At 44.8% G+C, this 20,278-nt stretch overlaps 1 protein-coding gene across 3 annotated transcripts in view; it reads right to left on the bottom strand.

Moving 5' to 3' along the window:
* Window positions 1–16,567, bottom strand: part of NAP1L4 (nucleosome assembly protein 1 like 4) — a 38,605-nt gene extending 22,038 nt beyond the window's left edge. Inside the window, exons 1-6 of one of the 3 annotated variants that reach the window (XM_084770419.1) lie at window positions 16,321–16,567; window positions 9,121–9,151; window positions 7,015–7,073; window positions 3,894–3,993; window positions 1,401–1,542; window positions 1,149–1,235 (exon numbers count right to left, since the gene is read on the bottom strand). In XM_084770419.1, coding sequence (XP_084626545.1) covers window positions 1,149–1,235; window positions 1,401–1,542; window positions 3,894–3,993; window positions 7,015–7,073; window positions 9,121–9,134 — 402 coding nt within the window. In that variant the 5' untranslated portion in view covers window positions 9,135–9,151; window positions 16,321–16,567. Of the gene's footprint in view, window positions 1–1,148; window positions 1,236–1,400; window positions 1,543–3,893; window positions 3,994–7,014; window positions 7,074–9,120; window positions 9,152–16,320 lie in introns of those variants that run through there. The other 2 variants (XM_084770418.1, XM_084770417.1) reach the window with 2 other exon arrangements.
* Between the last annotated feature and the right edge of the window lie 3,711 nt (window positions 16,568–20,278).

Below are 20,278 nucleotides of genomic sequence, written 5' to 3'. Positions count from 1 at the left end.
GAAAAAGAAATGAATAACACAGCTTCAGGAAGAAGGCTGAGGCAAGTTAAAAAATTTGAACTAAATGATTTCTGAATGCTTGCTACAGCAGCCTGGTATGATGGAACACTTTTCAGAGATCTTTAAGCCATCAAAACAGGCTTTTCTTGGGTTACAAGGAACAAATTAATCCAAAACTACAGATTCAACATCTAAAAGAGCAACACTGGCCAGGTGTGGTGGCATATGCCATCTCTGTGGGTTGAAGCCAGCCTGGTCTACACAGTGAGTTCCATGTCAGCCAAGGTTACATGAGACCCTGTCTCCAAAACAAAAACAGAAGCAACAACAACAACAACAAAACAGCATGACATGTAACCACAAAAATTAAACATTTCAAAAAGATCCCTGAAAGATAATTCTTCTGAATCAAAAGTATCTGTTATCTAAACACATAATCAGGCTGACAGGGTTTTGGGTGTGATTCAGTGGCCTTTTGTTTATGAGGCTCTGGGTTATATCCCTAGTACCTCAAACAAACTAACAAACCAGGATACAAGTTAAAGTTAACCTTGTATCATGCTGAAACTCCCCATGGCATTTGAACAAGACAGTCAGAAAATAGATACAGGATGTCATGATGCTGGGTACTCACCTGCTGACCTAGAGACAGAGTAAAGCTGAGCAGCCTGAATTCTCCAGATGGCCCCTGACATGTACCTACCTCCCCACTGAGGAGGAAGATGGGTGCAGTTCCCACCCATGCTTACCTCCACCTTGGACTCTAACTGGTGTTACAGTTAGCTTTGTTCTAGAGACAGGGTCTCACTATGTAGACCAGGCTGGCCTGGAACTCAAGAATTCTATCTGCTTGCCTCTCATGCTGGAGTAAGAATCATCTTCTACCATGCCTCAAACACTACAACCAATTTTTGCCTGCCTGACCTGTATTTCAGTTTGGTGCCCACTGAGAACTGACACACTACCTCAAATACTAGAGTCACCATGTGTCACCATGGACCCATGCACCCATGGAAAGAAGGGAACTACTGTGGGCCTGCTCTACTGAGCTTCGTGGACAGGAACCATGAGTGGAAGAACAAGGCCTCGAGTTCATCTCCCAATACCACAAAAATAACTTGGATTAAATACGTCAAACAGAAACTTACAGCCAGCTTGTCATCTTCCTCGTTCTCACTGTGCCATGCTGACTCTGCATCTGTGGGCTCCACATCACCAGTGATAAATTCTCTTCTCTACATAAAAAACCAAGAGTCCATCAGCATATCAGGCTCTCTACAAACTTAGAAGCTAAGATGTTTACACAGGCCTCTGAAAAGGCAGTCACAAAGTCCCTGGGTGGTACTATGTCTCACCCCACAGCAGTGACTATAGGAGGCAAGCATATTAATGGCACGCACCTTGTCAAACAGAGGCTGGTAGAGGGCAGCATACTTCCTCTCCAAGTCATGAACTTCCTCATAGAACTTAGCTTCTATATGCGCACACCTCACCTGGAGCTGCTTCAGAGCATTAATTCTCCTTTTGACAGCTTTGGGTAAACTACAAGAGATCAGAAAAGAAAACATCTAGTGCCAGCAAACAACTATCACATACAATAAGCACCCTGACTAGAAAGAGCCACTAAAACCCTACATGCAAACAAGCCAACAGGAAAGAACGGACTGCTTGCTGGGCAAGGTAGTGCAAGCCTTAATTCCAGAATAGGCAGGTGTATCTCTGTGAGCTTGAGGCCAGCCTGGGCTACTATCTACTCAACAGGACAGCCAGGGATACATAGAAAGACTGTGGGGGGCGGGGGAAGACAACAGACAGAGAGGAAATTGAAAAGATACAAACTGACAGATGTGAAAATAAGACTCAATCTCATAACCAATCAAAAGCAGAAATGGGAGGTCAGTTTGTAAAATTGTTCTTTTGCCCCAACCAAACTGGTGATAAAAAACAGAGTAAAGGAAGCTGGGAACACTTGTAATCCCATCCTGTGGGAGGCTATAGAGTAAGAGGAACAGAAGTTGAAGGCTATTCTGGGCTACAGAGAGACTAAGGAGGAAAAGTATAGGTCACAGGTAGAACACTAATCTACCAACACAGATAGCCTTTGGTCCAATCCCCACAGCACACACACAAAGTGGTGAGCTGGGCATTGTGTTCTGCATCTATAATCTTAACACTTCAGAAGTCGATGCAGAAGATCAGGTGTTCAAGCCTAACCTTGGCTACTCACTGAATTCAGGGCCAGCCAAAGCCACAAGAAATTTTATCTCTCAACGACAAAAAACCAAGCCAAACCAAACACCACCACAAAGGCTGAGGCTGGATAGATGGCTCAACAGGTGTAAGTATTTGCTACTCTTAGAAAAGATCTGAGTTAGAGCTCCAGCTTTAGGGAGATCGGATGCCTCTGGCCTCCATGGACATCTGTACTCAAATATGCACGCACAAACATACACACTCAAAATTTAAAACAAACAAAAACCCACCAAAGAGATGGCTCAGTGGTTGAAGGCACTTGCTACCAAGCCTAATGACCTAAGAAGTCAGATCCCTAACAATCACAAGTTGGAAGGAGAAAACCAATGCCTTCAAACTGTCCTCTGGCATCTACATGTACAGCACAATAGGATAAAACAATAAAGAGAAAAAGTAAAAATTTCCACACAAGGAACAGACACAGGCAAGCTGACAAGGACTCATGCATGTGGGCCCTCCTGCTGCTGGCTGCTTCTAGACACCCACATAGAATCCTCTCTAATTACACCAGCTAAGAGTTCCTTTGCCTCTGTTCCGGAGTTTGTTTCTTTATTTTGTTTGTATGAGTACTCCTAGAATTAAGAGAAAAAAACCATGCAGGAGGTGGTAGTGCATGCCTTTAGTCCCAGCACCCAGGTGGCACAGGCAGGCAGGCCTGTAAGTTCTGATGCCAGCCTGGTCTACAGAGCAAGTATCCAGGGCTACAGAGAGAAACCCTGTCTTGAAAAAACCAAAAAATGAAAGAAAAAAAAATTAACCTATAAAGTTGTTTAAATTAAAACCCATGCTGGGCGAGGTGGTGCATGCCTTTAATCACAGCACTTGAGAGGCAGAGGCAGGTGGATCGCTATGAGTTTGAGGCTAGCCTGGTCTACAAAGTGAGTCCAGGACAGCCAAGATAACATATAGAAACGCTGTCTCAAAAAACCAAAATAATTAAATAACTAAAACCCAAAAAATAATGTCACCGGGTGAAAACTTGTTCACAGCAAATTTGAATGCAGGTCCACATAAGCAGCCAGTGCTGGCCCAAGCTCCACTCAAGAGCTTGGACTCTCACAAGCTATCATTACCCTGTGCTGCTGTCCCAGTGAACTACCACTCCTTTTCCACACTTGCAAAAACCAGACACTATTCTCAACTCTCTCACTACATCCTACCTCCTTCTCCTCCTCCTACACACACACACACACACACACACACACACACACACACACACACAGAACAAAGACAAACTGTACCCACTGAGGAGTAAACCTAGAAAGGCCTCTAAATGGATGCAAGGAAATGTGCAGTATCTCCTCCTGTTCTAACAGCTAAGCCTTGCCCAACTGGGCATGGAGCCTGAAGTGGCTCATCTCTTTCAGAAGGCAGATAGGGAGGCCCTGAGAAGCACTGCCCAGACTAAGGATCTCATTTCTACTGAACAACACAGCAGGACACAAGTCTCCTGGCAAGGGTAAGGGTGTAGGTGCCAGCCAGCCAGCACTCTACCAGCATTGGCTTATTACTTGAGTCTTCTACCAGCCACAGGGTGGCACTGTGTACCACCAAGCAGACAAGATGAGCTGCTCCTGAGGAATGAAAACCACACTTGTTCCTACTCTGAGGCAAGTTGTTTGCTCTCTCTCTTGACTCACGTTTCTATGTAGCTAGAAGGAGTGTGAGAGACGTTGTCGAGACGTTCCTGCAAAGCTGCCAGCACTTGTGGGTTCTGCATCACCTGGTCTGTGAGTTTTTCTATGAAGAAATGAGACCACAGTTATTTAGCAGCCAAGAACCCAAATACCAACATGGATCTCAAGCTTGTCACCCCAGCTACTCAAGAGGCTGCAAGGGAATGCCACGCCAAGACCTCATCTCAAAATAAAAAGACACAAGAGAGCTGGGCTATAACTTAACAGTACAGTACTCACTTAGCACATGAAACCCTGGGCTCGATCCTTATTACCACAAATGTGTACTAGAAATACATTCCCAGCCAGGCTCAGTAGTGCATGCCTGTAATCCCAGCACCTGGGGAAGCAGCCAGGTGCATCTCTGTGAGTTCAAGGCCAGCCTGACCTACAAAGTGAGCCCAAGACAACCATGGCTACACAGAGAAACCCTATCTCAGAAAACAAACAAAAAAGTAGTATACATTCCCTAGTACTTTTTAGCCCAATATTCAGTGTAAGAAAAAGGCTTGTGTTAGGCACAGATGATGAAGAAACTCTACTGCCTCAGACCACATTTACTTTAAAAATAAAACCCCAATACATGTCTACTTAGCTTTGCTACTGATTCCTAAATATGGTAAAGTACTTATTTAGAGACGTGTATCTTAAAAGCAGAAGCAGATGGATCTGAGTTTGAGGCCAACCTGGTTTACAAAGCAAGTTCTAAGACAGCTAGGGCTGCTACACAGAGAAACCCCATCTCAAAAACCAAAACAAACTAAAAGTATCTTGTCAGTCACCCCAGTTGGTGATAGTCAGAGGCTCCTGCCTACAGCCACCTACACCCTAAGCCCCTGAGATGACCAACTTCCAACTTTCAGGTGTCTGACTCTGATTACACCTTGCTCCTCAGTCCCATTGGTGTTTGGAAGCCAGAGACAGGAACAAGATAAGCTTTGAAAATGAAACAGCATCCACCCACTTCTCAGTCCCCAGCCTGCCCTCTTCCTGAAAAGCCCTTTGCCCCCAAAAAACAAACCCACCTCCTGCAAAAAGTACTCTGACCTCTTTACAGCTCCTTCTGACAGCTCATAAGCCTTTGTTGTGTACTTGAAACACTGAGTTATTTAGAACTTGTTCCCCAAATAAAAAGAGGAACTTGAGACCTGGAACTTGAGACTCTCCTGTAGAGAAGTTTAATTTAAAACATGGATGCTCTGGCAAGAGATCACATCCAAAGACCTTCTAGGTCTGTGTGATCCATCTGGAGTACAAACACAAACACACTTTTAATCTAGGAGACAGAGGCAAGCAGATCTGAGTTCAAGCCAGCCTGGTACAGAGCAAGTATCAGGTAAAATAAAGATTAGGTGCAGGTGTGATGGTACATGCCTTTAAGCCCAACGAAGGTATAGTTAAGTTTGTAGAAGGAAGCACCCATGTTTGAAAGTGATGTCTAATTGAGTGGCAGGAAACGTGATGAATCAGAGAGATATGACAGAATAGGATATGCCCAACTGTCATGAGAAGAGAGGAAAAAAGGGAAGCTACTTAAAGGGGGGAGAGAGAAAGGGAGAGGGAGGAGTGAAGTGGAGGAGAGGGGAAGAGAGCGAGAGACAGACAGGGAGGGGAGAGGAACAGGAAGGGGGAGGGGAGCAGTTTTACCAGGAGAGGTTGAATGAGAGAACAAGCTAGACAAAGGTGAAGACAGAAATAGCCAGAAAATGAGAAGGAGCCAGACGGTTAGAAGATTGCTGGAGTTAGTTTGATGCCAAGCAGAGCAATTCTGGGCCAAGAGAAAAGCCAGACTGAATATGTCAGCTGGGAGAGGAGTTTGAGCCAGAATAGCTGAGTTGAAACCAGCCAGCCCAGATCTCAGTAAGAACAAGAAAGGGTGAGCTTTTTTTTTTTTTTTAAAAGAGACAGGATTTCTCTGTGCAGCCTTGGTTGGTCTGGACTCTCTTTGTAGACCAGGCTGGCCTCGAACTCAGAGAGCTGCCTACCTTCTTCCTCCCAAGTGCTGGGAAAGGGTGAACTTATTAAGTAGTAAGTCACAGAGGTTGAAAACATTCTAGGCCTAGGTTAGATTGTACAGAGGCTAGAAGCTTCCAGGACTAGGTTAGCAGACAGAGGCAGTAAGCCTCCAAAATGACAACTGAAACAGGTGAATAAAAGTTCCTTTTATACCCTCCTGCTTGGACTCCCAAGTGCTGGGATTATATCATAGTCTGTACAGCCAGCTCAGTGACAGATTAAGATTTTCTTTCATTTTATCATTATTGTGTTTATGTATTCAATCAGATGTGCAACGTACAACAGCACCTGTAAATTTATATACACAGAGACACATCTAGGTTTTGCTTTTTTTTTCCCTCTCTCTCTCAGAGCTGAGGACCGAACCCAGGGCCTTGTGGTTGCTAGGCAAGAGCTCTACCACTGAGCTAAATCCCCAAACCCTTAGGTTTTGCTTTTTTTAAAAAAAAGATTTATTTATTTATTATGTATACAGTGTTCTGCCTGCACACCAGAGCTAGAAGGGGACACCAGATCTCATTACAGATGGTTGTGAGCCACCATGTGGTTGCTAGGAATTGAACTCAGGGCCTTTCGAAGAGCAGATAGTGCTCTTAACCTATGAGCCATCTCTCCAGCCCCCTAGGTTTTGCTTTAAAATAAGTAGAAATAGAAAGTTGAGAGCGCAAGTCTGGTTAACATTCTGATGCCCAGGTCATATGCAAGCCAGTGAATGAGGTTATGTTCTCTTTTGTGGTGTCTGAAACTTTTTTTTTTTTTAAAGAGCAGGATTTCTCAGTCTAACAGTCCTAGCTGTTCTAGGACTCAACTTTGTAAACCAGGCTGTCCTTGAGCTCACAGAGATCCCCCTGCCATAGCCTTGTAAGTGTTGGGATTAAAGGCATGAACCACCACCGCCCAGCTTCAAATCAGAATTCCTAATCACTAAATAAAGTGCTGATTTTCTCTTAGAAATTCATCATTGCTACTGTAATTATTGTAATAAGTGGTTCTGGAGAAGAGACCCCCGCTCCCCTCCCCCAGTCACATATGGAAACCCTCCAATCACTGCTTCATCCATTGTACTGACCTGTATTACTGGCATTTTTAGTAGCTTCCACAGTATCTGCAGGGCCTCCATCTGAAAGACTAAAACAAGTTTACAAAGTATTATATACACAGTTCTAAATATAGCCTCAATTGGCATTTTAAGTATTAGTCCAATGTATTAGGAATGTATGCAGCAAGTGACTCCAGGTCATGGTGGAACATGCCTTTTATCCCAGCACCTGGGAGGCAGAGCAGGTGTATGTTCAAGGCCAGCCTCTCTACACAGTGAGTTCCAGAACAGAGAGAGCTACATAATGAGACCCTGTCCCCCAAAGGGGCGGGGAGACAACAAACAAACAAAGACAACACTGACATGCAGTGTTATTTAAGGGAGACTTCCTCCCATCTAAAAGATCACATTTACCCATTTCCCTTTCCTCTCACACCCAACACATAGGTTGCAACCCTGCCAAAGCATCTTAATTTTCCCTTTTTGCCTTGAGACAGGGTCTAATTCAGTAGGTGCGGCTTCCTGGTGTTTGGATGACAAATATGAACCTACACACTTCACCTCATTTTTATCTCGAAAATTAAGAAAAAACCAACCAACCAAACAAGCAAACACATATGTGTGCCATCTGTGGTGGTACACACCTTCAATCCCAGCACTTGGGAACAGAGGCAGGTGGATTTTTGGCAGTTCTAGGCCAGTCAGGGCTACACATTGTGATCGTGTCTTAAAAACAAAAATTCTTGTTTATACTTATGGCCATATGTGGGTATGTAGAATGTCAGTGGAGGCCGGAAGAAGACATTAGATCCCCAGAATTGGAGTTTGTGAACTGCCTAATGTGGGTGATGGGAACCAAACTTAAGATCTCTGCAAGACTGCTTTTTTGTTTGTTTCTCTGTGTAGCCTTGACTGTCTTTGACTTGCTTTGTAGACCAGGCTGGCCTTGAATTCACAGAGATCCACCTGCCTCTGCCTCCCCAAGTGCTAGGATTACAGGCATGCGCCATAGCACGAGGGTGCGGTACACATTCTTTTTTCTTTTTTTTTTTAGTTTTTCGAAACAGGGTTTCTCTGTGTAGACTTGGCTGTCTTGGACTTGCTTGTAGACCAGGCTGGCCTTGCACTCACAGTGATCTGCCTGCCTCTGCTTCCCGAGTGCTGGGATTAAAGGCATGCGCCACCATGCCCAGCTTTTCTTTTCTTTTCTTTTCTTTTTTTTGGGGGGGGTGGTTTTACACATTCTTAACCATCTCTTTAGCCTCCTAATTTTTATTTTAACAGTAAATCCCTTGATTGTAGCACTTAAACCACACCATTCAAACAACTAGCTACTATCTGGTCAGCAGTGCACCAAAGTGGCCTTGTACAGTAAATGCAATGGTCACAGTGCTCTGCCAACCATGCAGCATCACCAAAACAGGCCTAACAGCTACCAAAGAGCTATGTATACCTTCCAGTTCTACAAGCCCATCCAGGGCATTTATCTCTGTGACATGAAAGCAGAGGGAGCTATGGGGAAATGAAGGGCAAATGTGAGCAAAATTAATGACACACATGTACAACATGTCATGATGAAATCTATTGTTTTATATGCCAACTAAAAAATTAAAACACACTGACCTTAAACATCTCAATAAAAATCTTTTCCCTGATCCCTGGTAGCTATGTCAGGCTAATGACATGACTTAACCAAAGGTGAGGAAAAAGGAGTTAAAGGCCAGGAAGCACAGAAACTTCTACATAAGGTCTCCAAATATCAGTATCTGAGATAGTTGGTGTCTGATATCAATTTCTTTGCAAGCAAAAGGGAGAAGAAAGGCCATTACCATTTGAAGTTTAAATGATTTAACTTTGAGGCTGGGCAGTGGTGGTACACACCTTTATTCCCAGCATTTGAGAGGCAGAGGCAGATAAACCTTTGTGAGTTTGAGACCAGCCTGGTCTACAGAGTGACTTCCAGGACAACCAGGGCTATACAGAGAAATCCTGTCTTAAGCAAACAAAACAACAATAACAACAAAAACAAGTAAACAAACCCAACCAACTACTTAACTTCTAGTTTCTGAGATACAGTGGACTCTAGCTCCCTAGCTAAACTTTGAAGTCCAATAAATAAAGCCCATTGTGGCTTACCTGTTTTCTGCCATCTGAACGCCTTTGTCCCCTACAAATAAGAAAGTTTACAGTTACATTCATACACAAAAAATAATGTATTACTTTAACATCATCAAATGATGGCACTCCATCAGACATGGTAATTGAGACCTTGCAAGTAAAGGAAACGGAAATGTCCCAGATGTGGACTGAAGTTATGTGAGCCCACACGTGTCTAACCTCACAGACAGGTACACTGAGGATCTAGGTTTCACTGGAGATGGTGGCACATGCCTTTAATCTCAACCACTGGGAGGCAGAAGCAAGCAGATCACTGTGAGTTTGAGTCCAGCCTGGGCTATATAGAAAGTTCTTGGCCAAATAGGTCTACATAGTGAGACCATGTCAACAAATAAAATTAAAATGAAATAAATCTAGGCTTCATTATCTGCATGTTTTACTTTAAAAACTTTTATTTTTAAAGGCAGGATTTCGCACTTGGGAGGCAGAGGCAGGCGGAGTGCTGTGAGTTCGAGGCCAGCCTGGTCTACAAAGTGAGTGTAGGACAGCCAAGGCTACATAGAGAAACTCTGGAGTCTGAACTCACTGGCCACAGGATCTACATTCCTACATCCACCCTTAAAAGCTCACCATTCTCAATGCCAGCAAACATCATTGTCCAGATGGCCAATACCAAGGCTTTTCTACCATACACTTCTGATTTGTGGTCTCCATGAAAACCTTAAGTCAAATGTGGCTTCCCATCCCTTGCCATTCTTAATTTAGATGGCAAGCTTTCTGGATTAAAGAATGAGCAATCAATATTGCTGGACTGGTTACACACTGACACTCTTTATACTTTGGCTACATAATTACAGTACCCCATTACCTACTTATGACTAACAGCACCTTCTCTAGACTACACTCCCAGCTCACCCCCCTTTCCCAGCTGTACAGCATTCCTTAGTATCTGAGCCTTGACATAAAAAACAGACATCATACCCACCTGAAGCATTGTGAAGCTCAACTGCCTCACTATAGTGGCACAGGAGCCTGAGAATCTGTATGACACGTGTATACACACTGTCCTGCCCCATGAGCCTATCTCCTGAACACTGAGCACAGCAAAGTGCCAGCACATGCTCCAGCACCATCTATTATTGTGTTTACCAAACACTGAAAGTCCTAAGAAGCTATCAATTTGCTGGTGTGAGAAAAATATCCATTTTGTTTTAAAGGTTGAAATGACAGGTTTAATGCTGGTTTTATGAAGCCATAGTACAAAGCCTTGTCAGGCGAACTACTTTTAAAAGGCATCGAAAGCCAGACATAATGATGCACAGCTGTAATCCCAGGACTTGGAAAGTATGGTTATGCTGGCTACATGGCAAGTTAGAGGCCAGCCCGGGCTACAGAAGTACCTGTCTTAAAACAAAAAACCTAGCAATCAAGTTAGATTATGACAGACACCAGGGGGTCCGAAGTTAACAGAATACAGAGGGTTAGGTTTCCTTCCAGGGCCAACATGTTGCTTTTATTTCAGCAAGACAGCGCAACAGCCCCATTACAGATTCTCTCATTCTCCCCCATCCCCCCTTTTAAATTTTTTTTTGGGGGGCTCCAAACACCCAAAAAAATTTCAGAGGGAAAACTTTTTAAACTTTTTTTTTTAAAGATTTATTTATTATATATACAGTACTCTGCCTACATGTACACCTGCAGGCCAGAAGAGAGCATCAGGTCACATTATAGATGGTTATGAGCCACAACGTGGTTGCTGGGAACTGAACTCAGGATCTCTGGAAGAGCAGTCTCAGTGCAGGTGTATATGCAGGCAGAGCATTGTATACATTAAAAAAAAAAAAAGAGCAGCCAGTGCTCTTAACCTAAACTGGGATTTCTGAAAAACAAAGAAAGGCATATGCTATGGAGTGCATCACACTTCACAAAATGTACACTTTTATATATTAATCTGTCTTCATAAAGTCAAAGGTCCTCAAAGTCTTAACACAAGATAAGCAAATAATTAGTGTTAAATTAGTCTGCAGAGATGGGTCAGGTTTGCCACCCACCAAGCCTGAGTTTGATTATTGGATCTTATATGGTAAGAGAAAAAACAAAAAAACAAAAACAGACTGCCAGAGATTGTCCTCTGACCTCCATATCCAGCACATATGCATGTATGCGCATGCACATAAAGAACCTCTAAAGCAGAGTAACTTGGTTCACAGGCTGCCCCGGCCTACAGGAGTACTGACTTGCGGCAACTTAGGGCCATGTCAAAGGGGCAAAGTGAGTGAGGCTAGACACTAGACATAGCACATGGAAATAATTTAAACCCCTCAGGGAGATGATTCAAGATTCCCAGATGAGCTGGAGATACAGCTCAGTAGCAAACCACTGCCCAGCAAGCAGAATGCTTGGGTCCATTCTTAAAAGTTACTATTCCACATTCATTTATCTTTTAAATTTCTGAGCTGTTTAAAACAAAAGAGATAATTGCTGTGAGTTCCATACCAGCCTTCAATACACTATAAAACCATGCCTGTCTCAAACACTAGGTAGCTCCCTGCCCCTAACTAAAAGGGGTAGAGGGTATCTGATCCTAAACACACACCAGAAGTCTTTACCTTATGTTTAAACTAATTTATACTTAACTTCTATTAATTTAATATATATGGTTTTCCTTCATCTTTTAGCCTTTATTACAAAATTTAACTAAACCAGGTTGGTGGCTCTTCTACAATCTCAGCACACTGGAGACTGAAGCCATGGAGTCAGAATATTAACACCAGCCTCAAGACAGGAGTACCTCTCTCAGAAAAACACAAAGCAAACCATAGGAAGTCAGATGTAGTAGTACACACCCACAGGACCCTGAAGGAGTGAGATTGTGGTCAGGTTGGGCTACACAGTGAGACTGTCCTAAACAACCCAGGCATGCATCAGGCCTGGCTTTGACTGCAGCACTGAATAAATGGAGTGGTGACTGATCAATCAGATACATAGCAAGTTCCAGGCCACCTGGAGTCTTGTCTTTAAAAGAAACAGGAGGCACCCTCCCAAGTGCTGCAAGAGGCAGATACTGAAGTAATACAGCTGCACCCAAAGATCCACAGCCAGCAACCTTTGCTGCAGGTTTAGAAAGATAACAAGGCCTTGACTTTAACTATGACACAACAGATGTTCTGTTTGAAACAAAACTAAGGCCAGGCATGGTGGTGCATACCTGTAATCCCAGCACTCAGGAGGCAGAGGCAGGCAGATCGCTGTGAGTTCGAGGCCAGCCTGGTCTACAAAGCGAGTCTAGGACAACCAAGGCAGCAGAGAGAAACCCTGTCTGGAAAAACCAAAAAACAAAGAAATAACAAAATCCCTAAGAAAACAATCCCCTCACATAACAGTTGACAATGTTTTGTGTGTGTGTGTGTGGGGGAGATATGATGTGTGCCTCTGTGCTCTCCCACTTTCCACCTTATTTCCTGGAGACAAAGAGTCTCACTAAACTTGACGCTAGCTTGGATAGGCCACACCTGCTTGGGTCCAAACTGAGGTTCTCAGAGTTGTGCAGCAAGTGCTCTCACCCACTGAATCATCTCCCCAGACCTAGTAATAAAATACTTATAATTCTTCATTACATATTGTGTGGGGGGGGGGGGGGTTGCTTGTGCCATACACATGGAGGTCAGAGGACAATTTGCAGGAGTCAGTTCTCTCCTTTTACCATGTGGAGCCAGGGAATACGTTCAGGTTATCAGGTTTGGCAGCAGGCATCTCTGCCAGCTGAGCCATCTTGTTAGCCCGTAACATTTTAAGCAATCAGATATACATTAGATTGGTCACTGCAGGTGTTAAGTTGTACCTTTCTGCATTTCTGTTTGCTTTTGAAATTTCTCATCAGTGTTTAGCACCAATGACCAATGAAGAGAAACTCTCAGAGCTGGGCGTGGTGGCGCATGTCTTTAATCCTAGCACTGGGGAGGCAGAGGCAGGTGGATCACTGTGAGTTTGAGGCCAGACTGGTCTACAGAGCAAGTCTAGGACAACCAAGGCTACACAGAGAGACCTTGTCTGGGTGGGGGGGGGGGGAGAGGAAGGGGAAACAAACTTTCTTTGCGTGCACCACCACACCTGGCAAGGGCAGTTTTCTTAACCTGGCACTGGCTATCTCTTCATCTTGTTAAGAAGCATTTCTCTCCCCATATTTGAAATTATACCTCCCAAGACCCCAGTGTCTCAAAAGTATCTGCCCCCATCTGACTCTTACCTGTTCCCACTGCAGGAAGGGCAAGGCCACTATTTGCTTTGCACTGGAGGCCCTAGAGATGCACTGGAGATCTTGCCTGAGTATGCCACAAAGCTACTCTGAAGTAACTGAGTATGACTTAAATAATAAATATCTTTGTACATAAAGCTCAGAGCTAATCTCACCTCACAAAACTGAGTTTCCTGGGCACAGGATAGAAGCACACTCAGTTACAACAGCTGACAGAACAAACAACATAGAAAAAGGAATTTAAGGCTGCGCAGCAAGCAGCCAGAATCAAAAGGTAAAATTCACAAAGCTAGCTTCTGTAGTCTTCACACTACAAAAATACAATGCTCCTTCTGTTACTGTAAAATTCAATAGCAAACCAAAAGCAGATGAGCTTCCTCTATGGCAGGCAGGGGAGATGTGACTGCTCAATGAAAACAAACCTACACTACCACCAACTATATCTTCAAAATGCCTAAAAGTCCAATTGAAGACTCCACTATTTACCCATGAAAACAGGGCTCCCAGCCTGAGATCAATAACAAGTCTTCCAGCTGCGTTTTAAGAAGCTGCCACATGAGACCACTAACAGGGAGTCCCATGAAAAGGCTGCAGGTAGAAGAGGAAGTCCCTGTGGTTCTGAAGCAAACTGACATCAGCTTCAATTCTTAATGCCTAAAATGCACTTTATCTTTCTTGTTGTAGTGCTGGCTGGTCTTTAGCTTCCTGCTTCTACCTCCCAAGTGCTAGAAAACAGACATAAGGCAGCACACCCACTTACACTTCCTTTCAAACAAACAAAGCCATTGCCTTCACTGGCTGGTGGTCCCACAGCTATGCTACTACCTCTTTTTCAAAACAGGTCACCTGGGCCTGGATCCAAGCACCAAAAGCACTCACCTATCTAGCTACTGCACAGAGAGTAAGGAGCCCTTAGACCTTACAGACTTAAACTACTTTCTTAAAATTCTAACTTATTTATATATGTTGGTGTTTTCCCCTCTTGTCTGTGCATCCCTTGTAGAGGCCAAAAGAGGGTATTGGAACCCTGGGACTGGAATTATAGACCACAAGGAGCCACCCTGAGTACAAGGACTCAAACCTAGGACCTCTGCAAAAGCACCCATGCTCTTAACCACCGAGCCATCTCTCCCGCCCCTAAATTACTCTCTTGCCCAGAGTTTTTCTTTCAAAACAAAAATTTTACATACTGGCCATTTTTAAAAAAATATTAAGACAACACAAACTTCTATTCAGGCCTCATACTACACAGCATAAAGATAGCTAGAAGGGACTTAGTACATGCTCACCAACCAGAGACAATGGGGTGGGGGTGGGGGTGGGGGGGAAGAGACTGATTTTAAAGTCTGAGATCCAGAAACAGCTGAGATTACAGGTATGTACTGCCACACCTATCTTAGTTGGGACATTTTAAGATTCAGGCACAAAGTTAGACTAAAGTAATGAACTATCTCATCCCTAAGAAATGCATCTTTGCATAAATATTATTTATTGCCCACCGGTAAAGTCTATATTCTCAACTACACCAATCCAAACGGCCAGCTCACAAGCCATAATGGCATGATTTCTGCGAAGACCCCTCAAGATTTGCATCTTCCCCAGAATTGTGAAGATTATTATTCCAGAAAATAATAAAATTGGCTACTATTTTCACCAGTTACTTGATATTAATTTTGAAAAACAGTTTAGTAGGATTTAAAGCTAATACATCAAATATTAAGTTATGAGATTGTAAAACAATATTGGCCAACCAGGGAAAGAAAGACCCACAACTGAGTTTTACAGCCATTTACTTTAAAACAAAGGCATTAAAATAATGCGGCTGCCAACTGCCTCCGACCAGTGAACCATTCCTATTTCATTCTGGACTATAGCCTAATCCTATTACTGTCCTCTTTTCTCTGAATCTCACTGTTCATCTAAACGGTATTTATCTAGTTATAAATAAATAAAAACTAAGACCGAGCCAGGTTGAAATTTATCTGAATTTAGGTCCAAGCTACCATCACACATAACCCAACAGGACCTTAATTTGCAATACAGGCCGACACTCCAAAATCCATTTCTTTTCGAGCTTTATGCCACGCTTTGGACTTCCAGACTAGGGATGTTCATCTGCCAAACCTACAAATATTCCACAAACTGAACCGATTGTGAACCCAGACGTTTCTTGTTAAGTCATACTCAGCCTGTTGCACTGCTGTGAATGGAGTTAAGACTCATCAGGAGCTTAAGGAGCCCCTGGTGTGTAGTAAGCAGAGCTTAGTCACCGAGAGGAGGCAGCTACTATGACAGGAAGGCGGCAGTAAGTTAAAAGCATATAACTTTTAGGACCAAGAACTTCAACTTGGGCCTTTTTTGGCTGGGAAACCGTAAGTGCAGGAAGATACCGCAGAAATTCCTCCAAGAGGCAGCAAAGAGTTGGGAGAAAGCTCAGGCTGACGTGCCCCAAGAATACCCCTGGGAAGAGAGGTCCTGCTGGCGACCCTGAACCCGTTAGGAGCCCACGGGTCTGAAAGCTCAGTGTGTGTCACTAAGCAGGCTCCGCCTCCACCGCACGCTCGGAGAGTGAGGTCGGGCCAGGGCGCTGTGCGGAGACCATGCAAAGCCCGGAAGGGCGAGGCGGCGGCCCCGTAGACCCCTTCCTTCCCAGGCGCGCCTTAAAGACAAGGCGCACCGGGGCCCACTTCGCTAAGGAGGCCTTGCCCCCTCGGAGAACCGCCTGCGAGGCTTCGCGTGCGCTCTTAGGCGGCGGGAACAAAGCGCGCTGACCTTCAGCCGGGGGCGGGGCGGCGCGCAGGAGGGACGGGCCCGCCATCCGCCGCCACCCGCCACCCGGACCGCTGACCGGGCCACCACCTGCCTCTGCTGGTCGCCATGACGCGTCGGCCCGCCCGCGCCGCCCACTCCCGCCTCCGCCTCCTCCGCCCCAGTCCCTGTCCAGCCGCCCGCCGCGCCGTTACCCGCCGGCACCGCACCTCGCGCCTCCTGCGGCAGTGGCGCCCGTGCTAAGCTCGCTCCGGGGCTGCGCCGCCGTGGCCGCCAACAAGACCACCTGCCATTGGCCGCGTCGCCAGTCTCCGCCCTCTGCAAGTAAAACGGGCTGCGAATCAACAGTAGAGCTGTAAGTCAACTGCGTCCGGGAGCTGGGAGAAGCGGCATCCAATCGGAATCCGTTGAGGTGCACGGCGTCGAGCTCAAGCCCGCGAGCTCTATGTAAATAGAGTAGTGACGTATACGGCGGCGCATGCGCAGTTCCGTGCCTATTTAAAGGGGCTGCTAGGGGCGAATGGTGAATTTAGCGTTTTCTTGTTTCTTGAACCTGCTGCAGTCTCTAGGATATGTGCCTCCGGCCCCTGTCGGAAGCGCTCTCCCCAGATTACTTGCAACCCCGGGCCTGGAGAAAGCACCACCTACTTTGGGCCCTTAGTCTGCCCAGTGTCTGCCTGGCCTGGGGCTACCCTGCTGATAGAAAACTTCAACACACCTGTAACTGGCTGGTTTTGTGTGTCAACTTGACACAAACTTGAATTTCCGGAAAGGAGGGAACCTTAATAGAGAAAATGCCTCCGTAAGATCCAGCTGTAAGGCATTTTCTTAATTAGTGATCAACAGGGGAGAGCCCAGCCCATAGTAGGTACTGTCAGGACTGATGGCCCTGGCTTGTGTAAGAAAACAGATTGAACAAGCCAGAAAGCAGCACCCCTCCAAGACCTATGCATCTAAGGTCCAGCCCTGCTGGAGTTCCTGTCTTGACTTCCCCCAAAGATAGACTATGATCTGGAAGTGTAAGCTGAATAAACCCATTCCTCTCCAACTTGCTTTTTGGTCATGGTGTTTTCATAGAAGCAATAGAAACCCTGACACAACACCTGATAGATAAAGTGCCTGCAGATAATGTGCATTACCCTAACAAAGTTCATGGGAAAGCTCAGTGTGGTGGTCATCAGTCCCAGCACTTGTGAGGTAAGAGGCACAGGTGAGAGGATGCGCAGTTTTGTCACTTTCAACTATGTAGCAAGCTGAAGGCCAACCTGAACAACATGAGACAATACTCAAGAAGTGATTACTGGAGGCCAGAAAGTTTATAGCACTGTTTTACTGGATTACCTCTCTCCTTAAATTAAAGCAACGTACTATATAGTTTTATTTACAAAATTAAGAAAAGTAAATAAGGTCATATGTTTTTTATTTAATTTTTATTTGGGGGAGTGAGATGTGGTTAAAGCAGACAAGTATAGAAAATAGTTTGGTAGCCAGGGCCTCCATTTGGTTTGGGCTGTGCACACACTTCTCTTCTAATAATGCCCCAAACACCACACAGACACACACAGACACACACACACACACACACACACACACACACACACACACACACACACACGTCAATATTAAAAAAAAAAAAAAAAGACAATGGCAGGTCTCTGGGTTCAAGGCCAGCCTGGAGGGCCTGTCACAAAGTATTTCTGATCTGCACTATTACTTCCCTTTTGTATCGTCTCCTTGCTACTTCACAATCTGTGTGTACCTTTAGTCCAATGCCTTGAATGAAGTGCTCAGACTCAAACAACTGGTAACAAGTTTAATAAAAATAGTTCATTATTTATTATTTTTGAGACAGGGTCTCACTATGTAGCCCTGGCTGTCCTGGAACTCACTATGTGTATCAAGACAGGCGGTGAACTCACAAAGATCTGCCTGCTTCCGCCTCCTAGGTACTGGGATTAAAGGTGTGCATCACCATACCTAGATTAATAAAACTATTTGAATATAGGCTGAAGCTTCCGGGTTAAGAGAGGTACTCGGAGCAGGGCAGTGGAGGCCCATGCCATTAATCCCAGCAGTTGGGAGGCAGAGGCAGGTGAATCTCTGTGAGTTCAAAGCCTGTCTGTCTTATCTACATAGTGAGTTCCAGGACAATAAGGGCTACATTGTGAGACCCTGGCTCAAAAATAATAAACAATAAAATATCTTTATTTCAGGAAGGCCAGAGTTTGTTACACAGAGAAACCCTGTCTCAAAAAAGAAAGAAAGAAAGAAAGAAAGAAAAAAAAGGACTGGTCCTCAGAAGCTGTATGTGTGCTTAGGAGGGGGTCCCAAACCATGACACTATTTAAATTGTAAAACTTACTAAAATTTTTAAATTTAACTGTTAGTTTTAGTGTAGTTTTGGCTGTCCTGGAACTTTCTCTGTAGACCAGAAGCCGGCCTTGAACTCAGAGATCCCACCTGTCTCTGCCTCCCAAGTGATGGGATCAAAAGCATGTGTCATCATCTCTCAGCTTAAACTTAATATTTAACTGTTGCTGTAAATGACATCCTCTGAGCAATCTTAGCCACAGGGTCACATCAACAGCAGCCCTTAAGGTAGGCCTGCGGCCTGCTCTCATGTCGTGAATATGGACTGTCTTTCATCCAAGACTGTCTCTCTTGCTCAATGCCTGCTTTTAAATCCAAAGCATGCACTGTTTCTCTCTGCTTAATAAGCTTGCTAACTTTGCTTCACTATGACTTGTCCTGAAATTCTTTTTTTTTTTTTTTTTTTTTTTTTTCGAGACAGGGTCTCTCTGTGTTAGCCTTGGCTGTCCTGGACTCACTTTGTAGACCAGGCTGGCCTCGAACTCACAGCGATCCGCCTGCCTCTGCCTCCCCAGTGCTGGGATTAAAGACGTGCGCCACCACGCCCGGCTCTGAAATTCTTTATTACACCACAGTCGAGGATCCAGTTTTACAGAGTGGAGTTATCTGAGGAGGAAGGAAATTCGTCCAACTACTGGTAGCAGTGCTGAGCTATGTCTCTTCACTGCTGCTGACAAGGGTAGCAGGGAGGTATTCCCTCTATACAGCCTGGGGCTGGAGTACGGAGTGGGATACCAGCCCAGCCTCTCCATGTCCCTTTATTAAAAAAAAAAAAATCCAATTTCTATAGCATTAAGGTTCCCAGGCAGGGATGAACAAATTGTTTTCATTTCTTAGAACTGAGATGACTCTGTGGTTAAGGGCACTGGCTGCCCCTCCAGAGGATCTGGGTTTAGTTGCCAGCACAACTGCCTGCATGGCAGCTCACAACTGTCTGTAACTCCAGTTCCAAAAGATCTGACACTCTCACACAGATATACATGCAGGCAAAGCACCAATGCACACGAAATAAAAATAAATAATAAAAAATTAATTAGTCCTTTTGTCTGGTGACGGTTGCTTTGGAAACAATTTCAGTCTGGTATTTTTAGCAAATGATCCCTGCTCTGTAATGTTTATAATAGGAAAAAGTTTAAAACCACCTGGAGGCTCCAGATGGAGGAGTTGACAACAGGAGTTGCTGTCTTCTGTAGTTTTTCACCTGGCAAACACAATTTAAAGGAGAAAGGGTTCAAATTAACTCACAATACAAGGTATACTCAGTCTGTCATGATGGGGAAGTCAAGGTGACAGGAGCTTGAACCAGTTGGGCACATTAAGTCTATAGCCACAAACAGCAGTGCTGGTGTTGAGTCCACTTTCCATTTCATACAGTCCAGGACTCAACCACCCACCCCAGGGAATGGTCCTACTCATAATTAAGAGGGGTCTTCCCACGTCAATTATCCTAATGCATCTCCCAGGTGATTCCAGTTTCTGGCATTGGCAAGGCTGCCCATGACAGCTGGTCACAAACTTCAACAGTATGCAGATTGTGTCCCACTCAGTAAGCTCTGCTATTCACGGGGCATTCCTCTTCCTTCACCACCAGGCTTTCCTTTTTTTGGGGGGGGGGGGTAAGTGGGGGGGTGGGTAGAGAAGCAAGCACAGACAAAAGAAACTAGAAGAGGGGCTAGAGAGGTGCCTCGGTGGTTAAGAGCACTGTCTACTTTTCCAAAGGATCCAGGTTCAATTCCCAGCATCCACGTGGTAGCTCACGACTGTAACTTCATTTCCAGGGAT

This window comes from Acomys minous (assembly GCF_964271855.1).
Source record: "Acomys minous genome assembly, chromosome: 2".
Lineage (NCBI taxonomy): Eukaryota > Metazoa > Chordata > Mammalia > Rodentia > Muridae > Acomys > Acomys minous.
Note: the sequence above shows the minus strand (reverse complement) of the source record. Positions and strands in the feature narration are given on the sequence as shown.